The sequence below is a fragment of the Pundamilia nyererei genome, unplaced genomic scaffold, assembly GCF_000239375.1.
Source record: "Pundamilia nyererei isolate P.nyererei 1_Seehausen unplaced genomic scaffold, PunNye1.0 scaffold00077, whole genome shotgun sequence".
Taxonomy (NCBI): domain Eukaryota; kingdom Metazoa; phylum Chordata; class Actinopteri; order Cichliformes; family Cichlidae; genus Pundamilia; species Pundamilia nyererei.
This window is the reverse complement of record NW_005187478.1, coordinates 2,615,824-2,633,759: the sequence shown is the minus strand read 5'-3', so window position 1 is coordinate 2,633,759 and position 17,936 is coordinate 2,615,824. Positions and strand designations below refer to the sequence as shown.

The following is a 17,936-nucleotide window of genomic DNA, read 5'->3' as shown; positions in this document are numbered from 1 at the left end:
CATCATAGCATCATTCACAGTGTAGCTAAAGTTACAGAATAGAATAGCCCTTTATTGTCATTGTACATGTACAATGAAACTGTAGGATTACTATCGGTGTCTAGCCACAGTTAGATTAACAAATATCTAATTCGCATCATAGATTTCTTCTCTTTTCGTTTTTTTAAAAACACAAAAACAGTCATATACTGTATAGCTCAATGAAATGGAAAAACAGGCCCAGCTATAACAAAAAAGTGCAATCGCAGTATTGGACTAAATAAAGCCACCTCAGAATGACTGTGTTATAGCTTTCATGGTGAGATTAACACTGAACTGTGCCTGTGGGAGCTCCTATTAGATCTCATCACAGAGGAAGCAACAGGTGCTGCTGCGTAGCACAAAAGAAAAGGAAACACCAGCAGCACTCAAGGACGCTGGGGGAAAAAAAGAAAAGCACTTGTAAAAGAAAAGAAACGAGGAAAAAGAGAGGCAGGTGGGTGGTAGGGAGACACTTTCATCTCTCCCTCCCTCTCTCTGTACTGTAGTGCTCACTTTCCCTCTGTGTTTCATCATGTCTCTCTCTGTGTGGCTGTAGCACAGTCTCAGCCTCCCTCGCTCTCTGCCTCTGTATATATTTATCTCCTCCTCTCACTGTAACCCCCCCTCCTACATTCAGTAGCAGTAGTGCCTCTGGGAAACCCTGTATGCCTTTAAATCACATTTATTGAGCTAAGGCCATGTGTGTGTGAGAGTGAGTGTGTGTTTTCTCATAGTGACTGCCAACATTTCTGGTGGGGCTTCCCTCTCTCTCGCAGCCAGTCAGCTGATGTGGTTTGGCCGGCCGGCCTGCCTTCGCTCCGTCTTACTGTTACTAATAACAAAAACACTCTGTGGCTGGCTTCCTCCAGCTCTGCCTGCCCACTGCCTGTACTTGAGGGCTGGCGAGCCTGACAGGCACCAAACTCTGGCACTCTGCATATGTGTGTGTGTTTGAGAACCATTACACGACTTACATCATGTGACTACAGGAAACACATTTATGTGCTTCACAATTTGGACATAACCATCTGGACTGGATAGCCGACTTGGTGCACGTCCACAGTGAACTTGATATTAGCCTCTCGATGGAGATTTACCTTCAGAGATTCATCATGGGGTTGCATTATTATCAAAGCCAATCAGAGCATTGTAGGCAGTATTATCAACTGTGGATGTTACAAAAGCTTGTGTCATGTTTAAGTTTATAACTAAATATGTTTAATAATGTGGAAAAAGATCTTGAACCTACAATGATATTTGTGTTAACAGGTCCTGACTTTAACCACAATGAGTAACTATAACTTGCATTTTTCTGTAAAATTGAGGGATTTCTTTTATCAAGAAAAAAATAATAATGTAATTATTTAGTCTGTATATGCTGTCAGAGCTCATAGATAGAAAACGTGAATCAGCTAAAATCGGTATCGGCAGAAGACACAAATCCCCTTTGGGGTTGTGTCAGGAAGGGCATCTGGTGTAAAACTCTGCCAAATCAAACATCCGGAGCTACCCGCTGTGGTGACCCCTTGTGACAAGGGAGCTTATACTTCTGGGAGAACAAGAAGGAAAAACCCCCACAAAAAAAAAAACCAAAATCCAAAAGACAAATTGGCCAAGAAAATTGCAGTCAGTGCATTTCTATTACAGTTAGCCATTTTTATTATTTATTGTAATTGTTTATTCCATTTTCCCCCAATTTGAATCTGTATACATCCTTCTCCTTTTAAACTCACTATTCAGTGCTGTCACAGTCTATTCCGTATGTTTTTCCATACTTGGAATGTTAATCCTTTTTCCTACACTGGGAAAGCACTTTGAGTTCACTCCTGTCACGCTGTATAAATAATAGTGCTCTGAATTCTAATGAATGGATTCTGAGTGTTTGGATTTTGCACTCTTTATGTGAAATTAGCCTTTCTTACACTTAGTCTTTCACTAAGATGATGATATGAATCTCAATGTCTGGTTCACAAACTTTCTATTTGGCTGGATGGGCAGCTTCCAGTCTGACTGGCTGGCTGAGTGTTTGTTTTCTTGCCCAATGACTGAGACCTTGTGGGATGTGAGGAATTTATGAGCTGGCAAGATGCCGAGAGAGAGACAGAGAGAGTGAGACAGGGAGACTGAGACAGGGAGAGAGCGCAAACTAAGAAGTGAAGAGAGTGTGTGTGGAAAATAGAGCAGAGGAGAGGAGGAACACTGGGAGTTTTGCTTGGCTGCAGTCAAAGGAAGCTGAGTGGAGGGCTTTTTTCCCCTTCTTTTTGAAAGAGAGGGAGCATGGCAAACCACACACACTGCTGCAAAACCACACTGAGGAAGAAGAGGGGAAGGAAAGAGAAGAACAAAGAAGAGAGAAGGCGGCTCAGGGAGGGAAAAAAACCCAACACAGGAGGAACACAGTATCTCACCTCATTGTTGATATCAAACACTCCCTCCTGGATCTTCTCATAGATCTCCTTGGCTGTGTTGATGAAAGCCTGCCATAGAGACAGGAAGTGAAACAGACAGAGAGGACAGGAAGGTTAAAACCATCTTTTTATGCTGACTCCTATAAATGAGCCTCATGTCATTAGGAATGCAAAGCAAATTCAAGTTTCAGTAACATAACCAGGCTCTGACTTTCAGCCATTTACTGTTCAGCTGCAGCCCGAGCTTCCCGTCACAGCTCAAAAACACCTCACAGAACTTTGAAACTTGACATCACAGTGAACTTACCACTCCCAGTTTTATGCCCTCTCTCACATCAGTGACACAAAGCATGAACTGATCTGTTAAATATTCCATATAGGTGTGTCAAGTGCAAGTAACAAAGTCAGACGATCTATATTTAAGTGTTGGCTGCTGAACACAAATAAATTCACAAGTTTGTGTGAGTGGAAAAACACACCTGGCAGGCAAATGATAACCAAAAAAAATCTGTGTTCAATGGTGCAGTCTCCACATGATAAAGGCATAAAATGTCTGCGCAGCTGTGCTTACTCTGGAAAAAATGCTAACTGCTAGGCTAGGTCAGACGTACCTTGACTTCAGCTCTCTATTTAAAGCACAAACAAATCCTTTCAAACCTTTAAGTTACTTATTGGACAACAAACACACTAACACCAATGAATCCACAAGCAGATAATATCAGTCTTAAGTAAATGCATTTCATAAAGTGTTGTATGATTAGTCATGCTTCTAAAATAATGTTAAGTATTTGCATGCTAAGTTAACCCTAAAATTAGTAAAGAAAAAAAAAGTCAACCTAAAGAAAGATTTAAAAAAAAAAGGTGACATCATGCTGCATGCGACATAAAAGCTGCATGTAGAAAATGACAATCTAATAAAATAAACCCTCAGAAAAAGAAACAAAAACAACTTAAAAGTTTAAAAGGCTTCTTCTGCAAGCTATGTTTCTAACATGTAAGCACACAGTTGCATAACTCTGCAGCCTCTAACAGCTCATTAGAAGGCATGTAGGTCCATCTTTTATATTCAGTCTATGCTTCTCACATGTAAATTCAGCGGGAGTTATGTCTGGTGTTTTTGTGTTTTGATTCTTTGAACAAATTAGCTCAAACATGTTAAAGATATCTCATATTTGACTTCAGAGCTACACATTTATCATAACTTGCAATTTACCAAATTATATAGACAGAAAGAAAGAAGAGTAAAATTGGGGCTTTTGGCACCCCTGAGCTCTTTGGAAGATGTTCTCAAAATTGTGTTTTGTTAAGGCTTAAAGAGCTTATGATGTACACTACTACTGAGAAGTATGATTGTTCTGCAAATACTATCCAAGCCCTTCAAGCCAGCTTTGAGAAGTTAAGGCGATATGGCGTAAGACCTTGTTAGAAGATGCAGTTGCCCTTTTGAGCAGATCAGCAAGAGAGATCTGAGCAGAACACACAAGCAGACAATACAAAGTTTGTCACACACACACACACACACACACACACACACACACACACACACACACACACACACACACTTACTTTGGGCTTACTAAGAGCACAGCAAGGATCAAAGATGATTGAATAAAGTAGAATTAATCTCCCTGAGCGACCGGCCTATGACTACGGTATCGATGCATTCGTCTCCAGGGGGAGTCTTTCTGTCTCAAGGGTCCGAGCTCAAGAGCAGCTGGGATAACTAGAAATGCGACACCAGCTCAGATGTCATAACCTTCACTCTATGTAGAAATGATCTAACAATGCCGGCTCATATAAGTAATGGCAGTCAAAACTAAGCCTCATCAGAAAAAAAGGAATGTTCAAGAACTGAAAATATGTCCTGAACTTCTATCTGACACCCTGTCGGAAATAGACTGAGCCCAAGGGTGCACTCTAGTGTACTCTGTCCTCCTCATGTTGTCCTCTTTCCCTTCTTCAACTCATCACTGCACCCTCTTTACCATCAAATGTACTTAGACTTTCTTTTTTTGAGTTAAACTAATGGACCTGCAGATATGTGTAGAAAGTGAAAACAAGAGGGAGAAAACTGAGGTGACTACAGAAGATTTATAGATGGTGATAGGGCAAAGAATAGAGAGTGAAAAACCATTACATGGCTGATAACAGAATACTGGGAAAAAATATTTTTAAAAAAATTAAATACAGTAAACAAGCAATTAATCAGTGGGCAAAAAACAAAAAAAACCCAGCAGAGGTGAAGAAATATAAGAAGAAAGACTGGTGAACAAGAACAGAAGCGAGCAGAGGTTAAGGTTAGGATCTTAGTGAAGGAAGGGTGGGCAGAAGAGATGATGAAAAGGTGCTTACAGCAATTTCTCTCCATCTATCTGTAAGGACCATCCTATCAGCCTCAATGTCCACCCACAGACCCTGACGACAAACCCAGCATGCTGATTGGCTGCTGAATGTCGCTGTGAGGGGAGGCGGGGTGGAGGTTATGAATATGTATGAACTATAACCGGTTGATATACTGCTCGAGAGAGGAGGGGAGGCGATGGGTTGAAGAGCAGGAGAGGAGGGAATTGGGGGAGGATAAAATGAATAAAAAAGGGCAGGAAGACACGTTGGAGGAGGGGGGAGGAAGAAAGGAATCGTGGAGCAGGATGGGGGAGGTAAAGGAGGAGAGCTAAAGAGCAAATGATGGACGTCAAGGGATGAGGAGGGATGGAGCGAGGAGAGATGAAGGGAAGGGTGGAGAGGAGTGGTATCAGGAGGATTCAGAGGACACTAATGAGACAAATTAATCATACCACACACGCGCGCATGCACGCACACGCACACGCACACGCACACCTCCCCCTTATCTTAACCCAAGAGAGGACTCGACTCATCAGTGGTGTTGGTGGATGTGTTTGCATGATATAGGCCAGGCGTAAGACGGTACGAAGGAGAGATTGGGGGGAAATAAAAGCAAAACAAGACACACACCCAAAAAAACCCAAAACCAAATCACCACTGACACCCACCCACACATGAACATACAGCGCCGTGCTCCTAGCTTGCATGCTGCACTGTGTAGGATAGGATTTATGTGATTGGATAAGTGAGAGAGGGGTCCCAGAAGACGACGCCATGCATTCATTACACACAACATCACCAGGGGTGTCTCTCTCTCAGGGGTGGAGAAGGATGCTCAGAGTGCCAACTGGAGTTTGTGATACTACTGTGAGGCTGGTAAGGTTATACACCACCATTGTGATCCTTGACACTGCTGGTTAATCAGGAGGTTTGAGTCTGATGTGGAATTTAGTCAAATGTTAAATCTGTGACACAGAACATTATAACAAGAAAAAAAATTTGTGTTGACTTTTACTAGTGATCCAAAATGTGCACAGACTTGTTTATCATGGAACATGTAAAAACAAATGCCAACAGACTCAATAAACCAATTCGTAAGGCCAGTAATGTTGTGGGGATGGAGCTGGACTCCCTCAAGGTGGTGTCGGAGAGGCGGATGTTGTCCAAGATAAAGACAATGTTGGATAACACCTCCCACCCACTCCATGACATGCTGGTCAGTCACAGGAGCTCGTTCAGTGAGAGACAGAGTACTGAAAAGCACCACTGAACGACACAGGAAATCTTTCCTGCCTGTGGCCATCTCCCTGTACAATCCATCCACTTAACACACTGTTTACTGCTACAACTACACATGTTTCTTTTCAGCTATTTATTAATAAGTGAAATATATATATTGTACTATTCTTAGTTAGCCTATTGTCTGTCTTGTCAATGTTTGTTTATAATGGAGCACTGTAACAAAAAAATAAATAATTTCCCCCAGGGATCAATAAAGTATTCTGATTCTGAAATACATGTGTTGTTGGCATAGACAGGTATATGAAAGATGGATGTCACCCAATGGATTGTAAAGTGCAGGTTTGAAGCCTCGACTGAGCGTCTTCTTCACAGAGAGTGGAAAATCATTTACATGGTGTTTTTTTGGTGTTCTGAAGCCAGATGTGACGAGCCAGGGGTGTGTCTAACTGAGAAACCACGCTATTTGGGTAACAACTTTTCAATCACAACGATAACATCCTGGACAATCTTCTCTTGTCTAACTTTTAAAATACTTCACACTTACACCATGGGCTTGGATGACTGAGACTATGAAGGAAAGGGTTAGTGAAGGTCAGAGCAGAGGGTTGTTTTCTGACAGACTTCTATAAAACCACAAGTCTTATTGGAACAACAGTTATTGCTGGTCATTTAAAAAAAAAGTTATGTAGTGTTTAAGGCTATTGGCAGTAAACAAGTCGCCACATCCAGGGCTGGTAAATTAAGCTATCGTGGAACTGCCGAAAACTTTTTATAGGCAGTTCCAGTTTTCTATTTTATAAACAATCTCGCAATCGCTAAAAAGTATCTTACCTGTTTTTTAAGCTTTAAAGTTAGAGTTGTGGCAACACAGCCACCTGATTGTGGTCTATTAGTCATGACCTCTGGTGGCGAATTTTAAGGAATTATCAGACAAATCCTCAGGCCTGCCGCTTGAGACATTCAAACATCTTTTACTCCAGTTTCTGTACATTTTGTTGATCAGGTTTCTGTGTCTACATGTTGCATCCATACAGTTTTTGTATGCAGTTCTCTAACCAAGATTCCCATTGTTAGCTGATAACTTTGCATTTGGCCCTACTGTCAAAATATGGTCTTTTCTGGCTGCAGACGATGAATGTGGCAACATTACAAATGTTGAGGCTTTTCAGGCCAGAAACCAACTGACGAGGAAGACTGTGAGTGTGAGTTTGCAAGTTAGACACAAAGTTGATTTTGTGTTACTGTGTTTCTGAGCCCCAATAAAACTTTTTACAGGTAATTTGTTAAAGCTAATGCACTGAATGGTAAATACAAGAATATCAGGGGCGTGTAAGAAAATGAAAGGGTACCGTTATATTTTTAGACATATTTGCACATCTTTTAAAAATAACAAGCATTTAAAATTCAGTTTGTGTAAGAATGGAAAAACTGACTTAACTAGAAGATTTACGTTAGAAACTTACAATGTACTTTGGACCTATAAAAGGACAAAGATGAATTGTGCTTGATTAATGTGTTCCACAAACAGCATGAAGTCTATGAATTCTTTATAGGTTGGTTTTCAGCATTTATCTGACCTGAATAGTAATTTTGAATACAAATTAAACCTGAAGGAAAATTTGTTTTGTCTGTATGTTTGCTTCAGAAACACAGCTGCAACTTGGCTAATAAATTACAAATCTTACTAATTCAATGGACAAAATATTTTTCCATCCATATTGTTACTTTGGAGATTTTATATATCTGAGAAAGGAATATATGATTATGCATGAAAATTCCCAAACTGGGCTGAATGCATAGACTGTATATACAAGATGGCTGTAGCTATTCGTTGCAATCCTGTAGCTAGTCCTGTTGCAGTGCTGCAATGTGAGTGTTTTGGCAGTTAAAGTCTTGGTGTCTGGACACTGAGCAAAGGGTGGGTTCTGACTCAGAAATTGAGGGACACAGCACACCCAAGAATCAGTAACAAGGTAGGTCCACCCTAAATCATATCCTTCCTCTCCCTTTTAACTAAATGTGATACAAAACAACAAGTATGGTGTACACAAAAAGATCAGAATCTAGACCAGATTGAGGAAGCTGGGGGCCATTTTTTAAAAATATATTTCTATAAAACTAAACTCCTTAAAAAAAAAAAAAAAAGGAAAGAAAGAAAGAAAGAACTCTCCCCCTGCTGGTGATTAAAAAGAAAGCAAGTTAAAGACCCTCCATGTTGGCCTCACCAGCAAGTTATGCTGATTTTTTATATACAGTCCATATGTGATAACATACTCACAATAAGCAGATATTTAGCAGGGCTATCACCATCTTCAGATGAACCACCATCACAACCAGCTGACTGTGATTATAAAGACTTCCTAAAATATATTCAAATATAATGCTGACCTCCAAGGCAAATTCCTAATTCAGATAAATAGGTGGTGAAAGCTGGTAGGGTTGCGTGTATGGAATTACCTCCTCTACATTAGAGGCAGTCTTAGCTGAGGTCTCCATGAATATGAGTCCATGTTCTCTGGCAAATGCTTCACCTTCCTCTTTCTTCACCTCTCTCCTTGACTCCAGGTCACTAAAACAATAGATACAATCAATTATAAAATGATGTAGCAAGCCATGAATTACAAACTAAATTGCTAGGCAGTTCAGTGTTGGTCACGTGTATCCTTATTTGCTACAGGATTACTGATTTTACAAAAGCAGTTTTGGTAGAAATTGCAGAAGATCACTTTAAACTATGTTTTTTAAAAATGAAGCACCCTTGTAGCCAAAGTCATTACAACTATAGCGTGCAACTGAATTTTCTCTGGGTCCATTCTTGTCAGGGGCTTGTATTTTGTGTACTTCTGGTAACTACTCATTTAAGAAAAATTAAAGCCATTATTTCCATTCTGCATCAAAATGATGAGAAATATAAATTAAACAAAAACAAATTAAACATTTTATGCTCTCTTTGTAAATCCCAAGAAATCTGTACCTACATTTGGCTTGTCTGTTTACTAGTGGGATTATTTAGAACGTCATGGATGGATTTACACAAACATTTTACCAGACACTGGGATTAGCCCAACAACTCAGAAGTGATTAGATTTTGGAGTTGATCTGGATAAAGATCCAAGACATTTTGGAAGGATTTTATTTTATTTTATTTTTTTAAACACACGGCAAAACCGGACATATAACATATATCAAATGAACATTTTCTTGTTTGAAAACTTATCCTCAAGCTCGTTGAGGTGACTGATGTTGTGGTTTGGGACTATATAAATAAAATTGAATTGAATTGCTACTTCATGATATCATGAAGCTACTTTAAGGTCTTGACTGGGAAATGTCTAGCAGCAGAGAGTAAGAGAGTAATGCCTTCTGCTTTTAGGTGGCTAACTTACTGCTAGCTTAGTGTAGATTGCCGTTTTCTAAATTCAACAATTCCACCTCAGATCACACAAAGTAAATGTCTTTTTAAACAGCAGAGTTAATGCCAATGTGTCTGTAATTGTATCAAAAGCTACATTTTTTGGAAACTGTCATTTTACAGAATATGAGTGAGCAAGCAGTTTGTTCAATACCAGCTGAAGAGAACTGTGGAAAGAAACTTCCTCATGTAAGTTGTAAATATTAAAGCACATTTAGCAATGGACGTCACTTGTTGTGACAAGTTTCTTACATGGTGGTGTGTTATGTAAGCTTGAGCACAGAGTGTGTCTGGGGGAGAAAAGCAGAAGTGACTGAATTACACACTTAGTGACAGTGTAAAATTATGACCAGCCTCAGCCATAAAAAACAAAGTCAGACAAGTCATCGTTACACAGCAACATGTTGTAAAACACACTATTAATGGTACAGCGTTATGTAGGGCAGTGGGCAGCCATCACCGTAGAAGGGGGGAGGGGGGCAAACTAACAAACTAAAAAACATGTTACCTCTTGTTGCCAATGAGCATGATGACCATATTGGAGTTGGAATGTTGGCGGGCATCCTCTAACCAGGTCGTCAAGTGGTTGAAAGTGTCCCTTCTGTTCAAACGAGCACAGATTGATGGTTTCACTATGACTGCATTGAGATCAAACTGAAAGCATGCCAGATAAAGCAGCTGTTGTCACGCAGACGCATAAACATAACTGATTTTACAGATCTGCCGTTTCCTTTTAAATTGGTGACTGATGTGTGTGCCACTTCCTCTTGCAATTATGCCAACTATTTAAACAGAAAACTCCCTCATCCTGAAAAATATACATCTACCTCTGTAACTCCTTTATGCACATTATTCGCAATAATTATTGCTTCAGTTTAATTTCTTACAGGTGACAAATGTGATGGGAATACATCTCCAGACAGTTTTCAACTCTTCATATACCTGAGCACTAACAGATGAATTGTCATTCACTAGGATTGCTGCTTTTATTAGAGTATCTACAGCAAACACATGAAAGGAAACAAGAGACGAAAGAGAGACAGATCATCAAAGCTCGATTCGCCAGCTGGTTTCAAACACAATGCAGTTAATGGTCAGGGCCTTTAAAACACACCAGTGCACCTGAATAAATGAATTTTCTTTTCTTAATTTCAGAAAATTTCATTCATACAATCAACAGGGTTGGAATTAAAACTTAATATATAATAAAAATGTTCTGATTTAAAAAAACAAAAAACAAAAACACTTCGAGACAGTACAACTGGCACTAAGACTGAGCTATAAACTACTGCTATAATGAATCTTTATCACCGTATCACAGTTGACAGGATGTCATTACATATCTGACCCCACACTGGCCTTTTTTTCCCGGCTCATCCTATAATTTCCAGGGCTCGCGATTTTGCGAGCTCTGATGTCTGAAGTCTCTTCAGTGGACTCCAGTTTCCCAGTTCTTAATAATACTTGAATGAAAAACAAAATCTGTTCTGCTCATTTCCAGCATTTTATTTTTCACTCTACTATAGCAACTCTGTGAGACTCAACATTCAAAATGATCCTTATTCAGCTTGTAGTAGGCCTTGGTGCATTCTTTGTCTAAAACAAGCATTGAACCCTTCCCCCTTTACGGCCACCCTCCCTTAAAGCCAACTGTTTTCTGACTGACCCTTGTAAACATTAGGTTTGGACAGCAGGTGGACATATGCCTGAGATGAGTGTATTAGGGATATTGTCACAAACATTACTCAAAACTTTTGCCAGTTTAATGTGAGCGTCTACCATTGCAAATGTGTTTATGTAACAGAAAATTCAGGACTACAAAAGGGCTGACTCCATAGTCAACTGACTGCAACTGCATATAGAATGTCAGAGCTATGAAGGGTAGGATTCTTCCACTGGGGATCATAAATATTCCAAAGAAAACAGATTATCATGAGTTGGTGGAGTGGAAATCCTGAATGAATTACCCTGGACAAAAAGTCATGGGACAGAAAACATTTAACCCCTTAAGAATATGAAACTCAATCATCACAATTAAAGGTAATTAAACTAGTAAATGACAATATATATGTTTCTATGGCTCACAGTGTTGAACTGCCGGTGGGTTTTAAACAGCTCGGCTAAAATGCGCTACCGACTTTGGCCATCCTTTCTTTTTCAACAGCAGCATGATGATTTTTACACTAGTATCTTTAGAACTTTTGGATAAATTAAGTATTAGGGATACCTCTTTCAACAACATCTGATCTAGCCTCATTGCTAGTTTCTTAGCTCGCTAAGGTCACTTCCATTTATCAGTGCTGTAATTTAACTTTCAGGGATAGCTGGTAAGCCAGCAGATGACAATGGTTAGCATTCAACACTAGCAACTAACGGGTGACGCCAGTCATTTATATACAGTCTACGATGATATCACAACATGCTCATAACATACAAGTGGAGATTATCCATAGTGAGGAAAGGATGCTTGTAATGTGACTGTAGTTCTACTGCGGTTCATCTCTATTGCATTGTGTCTTATAAACACTCAGCTAGCATGTGTATGATTGACTGATGGATTGTTACTGTGACCAGGAGATATTTTATTTTGTATTCTTATGATCACAGTTATAATCAGAAGTATCAATCATTAATCATTTACCATTGTTGAACCAGTTGACAGAATAATCTTTGAACTACATCTATGTTAATATTAATCTACACAGATTATCAGTACTTTAATCAGTCTATTGTTGTTCGGCATTATTCTTGTTATTTGCTTAAAGCTGTTTTACAGTTCTGTAACCACTCAGAAGCCTGTATGTACATATGTATAATAAAATCACCTATTCTGACATCCACTGAGACCATGCAGCCGTTTGTCTTTTCCTCAAATTCGAACCATGACATTACCTTGTGATGTCATAGACTAGGAGTGCTCCTGCCGCTCCTCTGTAGTAAGACCTGGTGATGGACCGGAACGACTCCTGACCAGCCTGGAGAAACACATGCATATATTAATAAACAGAAATTGAAAGCTGAATAATTGAAATGTCTGCAGACACCTGCAGAGTTGTCGGTTTTTCAAGGGCCCCAACAAAGACTTTGGCTTCACAGGTCTGCTTTTTTAGCTCTGCAATTCATTCAAACAGCTGAGCTCTTCTGCAAGCTCCCATGTCGTCTAGTCCTAATACATGTTATACATCAGTCCTGATTCTCTAGCAGAGTCCAGCTCTGGGTTTTCAGTCAGCTGGGGAGAGGACAGGACAGAGCACAGCCTGTAATCGGATACAATAGAGTTCTCTTTCATTCTCAATCTATCTTTCACAATCCCTTTCTTTCTCTCTGCTTGTATGTCTAACCTTGCTGTTTCTCCATATTTATGATGAACAGAAGGACTAGCTCTGCTAGTCAAGCTGGCTCTCTGGGTCACCTTGTTCAGTGAACCCCACTACATTATTATCATCCCCTCGTTATCTCACTTTTTCGATGTCTTTCTTCGATCACTTAAAAGATGAGTGATCGAAGAAAGACATCTTTCCTTCATTATTTTCATCATCCGGTATTCTTACAACCCCCCCCCCCCCAGTGCAATATCTATTCATGTTCTCTTGCTATTCAATGTACAGTAACAATGTCGCCTGTGTTCGTCCAAGCCCGAGCAGAAAACAAAACGACACTCTATCCTAGCAGCTGCAAGTCCCATGCTGCTCTGACCTCATCTGAACACCAGACAGTCAGAAAGACAGGGAGGTGAATCATTCAGCCAGTCAGGGGACCAGGCTGTCAACGTCTCACCCAGCGAAGCAGTTGGTTTGTGAGTCAGAAAACTAGTGAGGACAGCCAACAAGCTGGGTAAGTTAACCAGATAGAAAGCCATTCAGAAGTTTGGTCAGCCAGTGCAGCAAACACCAAGTTAGCTGGTCACTAGAGCAGTCTGCGAGATGTTCAAGGAGCAGTCAACCAGTCAGTAATGCTATTAGTGAATAAATGATAAATAAGGGTGAAAGAGAGGGAACGCTGTGCCTGTCTGCCATCTGGTCAACAGGCGTGCATAAAGAAACGCACAAGCATACATGTGGCAAGTGCAGCCTGCACAATAACCCAAGTGGTTTCTCTAACTATTAGGAGATTATGTACTATACAAATCAAATTTGTTGCTGAGATTTTCACTTTGGCCAAACCCAGAAAACCAGCTAAAGACAATAATCTCACTGGTGGGCCCCCCAAAATGCACTATCCTGGGACCAGAGAACCAGGACTGAAATGCTGGTCCCTTTTCTCACACTGCTTCCTTAAGATCAGAGAACAGGTATTCACAGAGCTCTAACGCCATCTGCTGGTTAAAGCTGTAAGTGCAAGCTGTGAAAAATCACAGTCCACCAATCCAAAAGTCACAATGTTACATCATTTTCTGGGACTGTCCCATAATGCAGGCATGCATTTTAGATAAACAAACAAACAAACAAACAAACAAACAAACAAACAAACAAACAAACAAACAAACAAACAAACAAACAAAAAGGGTCCTTGCTCTGCAGTGCTGCACATAAGTTAAATAATAATAAAAGAATAATAATGTCGCAGTTTTTGGAAAAAATAAAAGCCAAACAAAATTCAATACATTCCTGCCACATTATACTAACAAGCTTGAAACCTTCATTTATAAGACTTAAATACACTTACAGTTGAGGAAACAAATTCAAGTTATATTTTCTGTTTGAAAAAGAAAAGGTAGAAAAACAGTATATGTATTACCGTATCCCAGATTTGCAATTTGATCTGTTTGCCATCTATAGTGATCATCCTCGCGCCGAATTCCACACCTGCATAGACACAATCACAGAAGATGGGTGAATAACCCTTTCTAAATAAAAGCTACACAGATCTTACACAGAAGACTTTTTTCTTAACTGTTAATTATCTGTTGATGGATTCTGATAGCAATCAAATGCTTTTAAAAAGACATGCGTCTGTATTCAAGCTAGAGGTCGATTCTATATAATATCCATTATCATCTGCCTGCAGGCAATGTGCAGGATATGGATAACGTCCTTAACATTATCGCAGTTTGACAAGTAAGTACTTGAAACACCTCAAAAGCTTTGCAGATCGGCCATTTGTTGATTTTAACCGAGATGATGAAAATCCATTTATAATTTCTGTTGGAGAAGTCAAACCCAGCACATCGGGGTCAATGACAGAGTTTCAGAAATAGTTTTACAATTTTCAAATGACACTGCTATGCTTTTCTTACTGCACAAGCGTATAGATCCCTCAGCCTAGTTCACAGGAAGAGAGATTTGTGGAGAGGTCTGATGCCAGACATTTTATTTTAAATATGAGCAAAGCTGAGGAGATGGACCCACTTGGACTTATCTCATACTCTCCAGATCCACCTTTATACAGACCATGAAGAGTACCACAATGTAAACACAACCTTAATCAATCTTATCTACAATCTTAAATAATGCTGATGGAGGCTGTGGGGCTTGTGTGATGGCTTCATGCTGTTCTTGTCACACAACCAGTGATCGCAAGTGGTATGCATAATGTGTGTAATCTGAGGTTTGAATTTCTACATGGCATAACACTTGATAAGGATTATAGCTGCTATAATTACTGGGTCATCTGTGTTTTGAGCCCAACATAAATTGCCCCACAGACACAATAAAGTATACATTGCATTGTGCTTAAGATCAAATTTGAAGTTGAAATCACATATCTGCTCTTAGGCCAAAGGCTAAAATTGGATGTAAATATTGGCTTTATATTTTATTTATTTATTTATTTATCAGTGGCTCCTCCCCTGTAGCAGGGGTGGTGTTCCGGCTGAAGCTGCTTTACAAAGCATGTGATTTCCAACTCATTCTTTCATTGTACATAGATCACACGAGCTGGCAAGAGATCCAGTATATGGCTTAGGCCGCTGACCCACTCGGATTTAAACAGCACTATGGAACTCAGCACTGCTGAGAATCCATAGAGGGCAGGGGTGGGTTTTTATTTTGATGGGCACACCGTGCAGCCAATCACATCCAAAGAAGGGCTGTGTGAAAGAAGGAAGGGGGCAGACGTTTTGTGGTGGTACAGACCAGGTACACAAGTGTGTCGAGGAAAAATGAAGAAGCGAGCGAAAACGTAAAATGAGCAGCATCTGCATTTCAATAACACTGGAGACTGCAAAGCTGAGAGCTGGCTTTATGGCCATTCATACTGCACAAAGTAATCAAGCAATTTTCTGTAACGGATGCAATTGTAAGAGGTTATTCCTCTCTGTCAAATCTACTGGAGTTGTACACAGTAAAATCTGAATTATCTGAATATCAGAAGGGTTTTGGTTAACTCAGCATCTAATTACTTTTTACTTAGTTTTTTATGTTGTTAACATAGCATCAGCTATATTGCTTTTACTTTACTTTAGTCTGACCTAGTCTATCAAGTTTAATTAGTAAAAGTAATCTAATTATGCTTTATGTCTTTATTATAAATGATGCAGGTGGTCTTACCGATGGTGAGGTCGTGAACTGGCTGAAACCTCTTGTCTGTGAACTGTAGTAATAGACATGACTTTCCCACACCTGAAAAAAAAAGTACACAAACAGAATTAAAGGGGATTCATTCATATGCTGACAATAAAATACACTACAAGTCAGAGCCACTGCTGTTTGTAGGTTGGCAAAACACCAAGTTACAACTCTTACATTTTTAATATGAGACAACTGGAGTCAACATCATGTTCAAATGACCCAGCAGGGAGCACACCATTTCATCAGCTTTGCTCCAGTTAACTAACTATTAGCAAGCTAACTGAGCTATAAAAGGTGGCTAATTTTTATGTAGCCAAAAGGGCACTAATGAGCGTGCCTATTTTCAATGGCAATCCACACATACCTTCAGCTCTGAATGTGGCAAACTCCCACAGATACACAAACACTTACAAAAGCAACACTTTCATTGTTCATAATTCTGTTTTAGGTATATTATTCTCAACTGAAAAAAAACCCCAAAGCGAAACAGCGAGTTAGGAAGTCAGATGACAGGTGTTTGCAAATGCAATCATTAAATCAAAGACACATTGACTTAACTGCATTACAAACTACAGATGGAAATGGTGAGCAGATTCTCAGAGCGAGTGCGAGCTGTAATTTCCTCAACACAAATATCTAGAAGCATGACAAACACACTCAACAGGTTTGGTGCCACAGTACTTCTACAACATTTTAAAAAAGTTAGTCACTTGTCACTGAGATGTGTGTGTGTAAGTGTGTAGTAAAAAGAACATTTCCTTTAGTGAAGAGCAGTTACGAAAGCAAGGAAACAAAAGAAGAAAAAAATACAGCCGTAATTCCTGCCACCTTGAACCCATTGCCACCTCCAAGGCTAATATGCTACGGTGAGGAATCCCTTAAGGAAGAATATGGATGCCTATTGGTGAAGAGATGCATTTGAAAGCAAAGAAACTTTAACAACTCAACCTGATACCATTTTAACCCTTTTATAAAAAGACCAAGAGTGTCAGGAACATTCAAGAAAATGGAGAATGCTGGTATAGAATGATTTACTCAGCAAATATGGTACGTAAGGCTTTGGAGTCAAAGGGTTTGGGAGTGTGTGAACATATGTGTGTGTAAGAAGAAAAACAGGAGGAGGAAGTGGGGGAGGGATGACCACAGGAGAATAAAAGAGAACGTTAAGGAGACAGTAGCTGGCAGAAACTCAAGGAGGTGCGACATGGTCTTCCTCTTCCAAGGTTTCCACGGGTCACAAGTTGCTAAGCAGGGCCTGTGCGACGACGCTGTTGCTAGTAAGGGATGGAGGGATCTCGAGAAAGTTAAATAAAGGTGTAACAGTGAAGTCATTGTTACCTCCGTCAGTCAACAGACACCTGCTCATAGCCACTCTTGCACTACTAAAGCAACAAAACAGTAATAGCAATCTTTCTAATTAGCCACAATGCAATTAACATACATTTTAACATAGCAGAACCTTTCATTTCTGACAAGAGGTAACAGCTTGATGGCTGTGACACAGAGCAAAAGCAACCTGTCTACAGGGGCCTAGAATCAAAGCATGCTGTGTCTTTAAATGCAGAGCATGGCTACAATTGGAGTCATAATTAGTGACTGTGATAGGTTTCTGTGAATGTGCTTTCAAACAGTCTAGCTCTCACCAGATCTCGTCACACAGAGGAAAATTTGGACATACATGCTGGGTTGTCAGACAACAAAAGGAACATGTTGACTGGATTACTGACAGGTGGAATAATTAAATTGCGCTTTTTGAGCAAACACCAGTATGACTCAACAAATGTGATCCACTAACAAGTAAAAATATCCACCTCCCATAGTTGTGGCAAATAACAAAATCTTTAATGATGGTAAATGGCCTGTATTTTTATAGCGCTTTTCTAGTCCCTAAGGACCCCAAAGCGCTACACAACCTGTCATCCACCCATCCACCCATTCACACACTGATGGGAAAGCTCTCACAAAAGCCTGAACAGTGGAGCTTTGACCTTTAGCAACATT

General features: G+C 39.8%; 1 protein-coding gene across 1 annotated transcript in view; it reads right to left on the bottom strand.

Moving 5' to 3' along the window:
* The window catches only part of rab2a (RAB2A, member RAS oncogene family), a 29,093-nt gene that overhangs the window by 3,333 nt on the left and 7,824 nt on the right, over positions 1 to 17,936 (bottom strand). Inside the window, exons 2-7 of the mRNA XM_005737574.1 lie at positions 15,915 to 15,986; positions 14,164 to 14,231; positions 12,319 to 12,401; positions 9,935 to 10,027; positions 8,472 to 8,583; positions 2,430 to 2,498 (exon numbers count right to left, since the gene is read on the bottom strand). Of these exons, the coding sequence (XP_005737631.1) occupies positions 2,430 to 2,498; positions 8,472 to 8,583; positions 9,935 to 10,027; positions 12,319 to 12,401; positions 14,164 to 14,231; positions 15,915 to 15,986 (497 nt within the window). The remainder of the gene's footprint in view (positions 1 to 2,429; positions 2,499 to 8,471; positions 8,584 to 9,934; positions 10,028 to 12,318; positions 12,402 to 14,163; positions 14,232 to 15,914; positions 15,987 to 17,936) is intronic.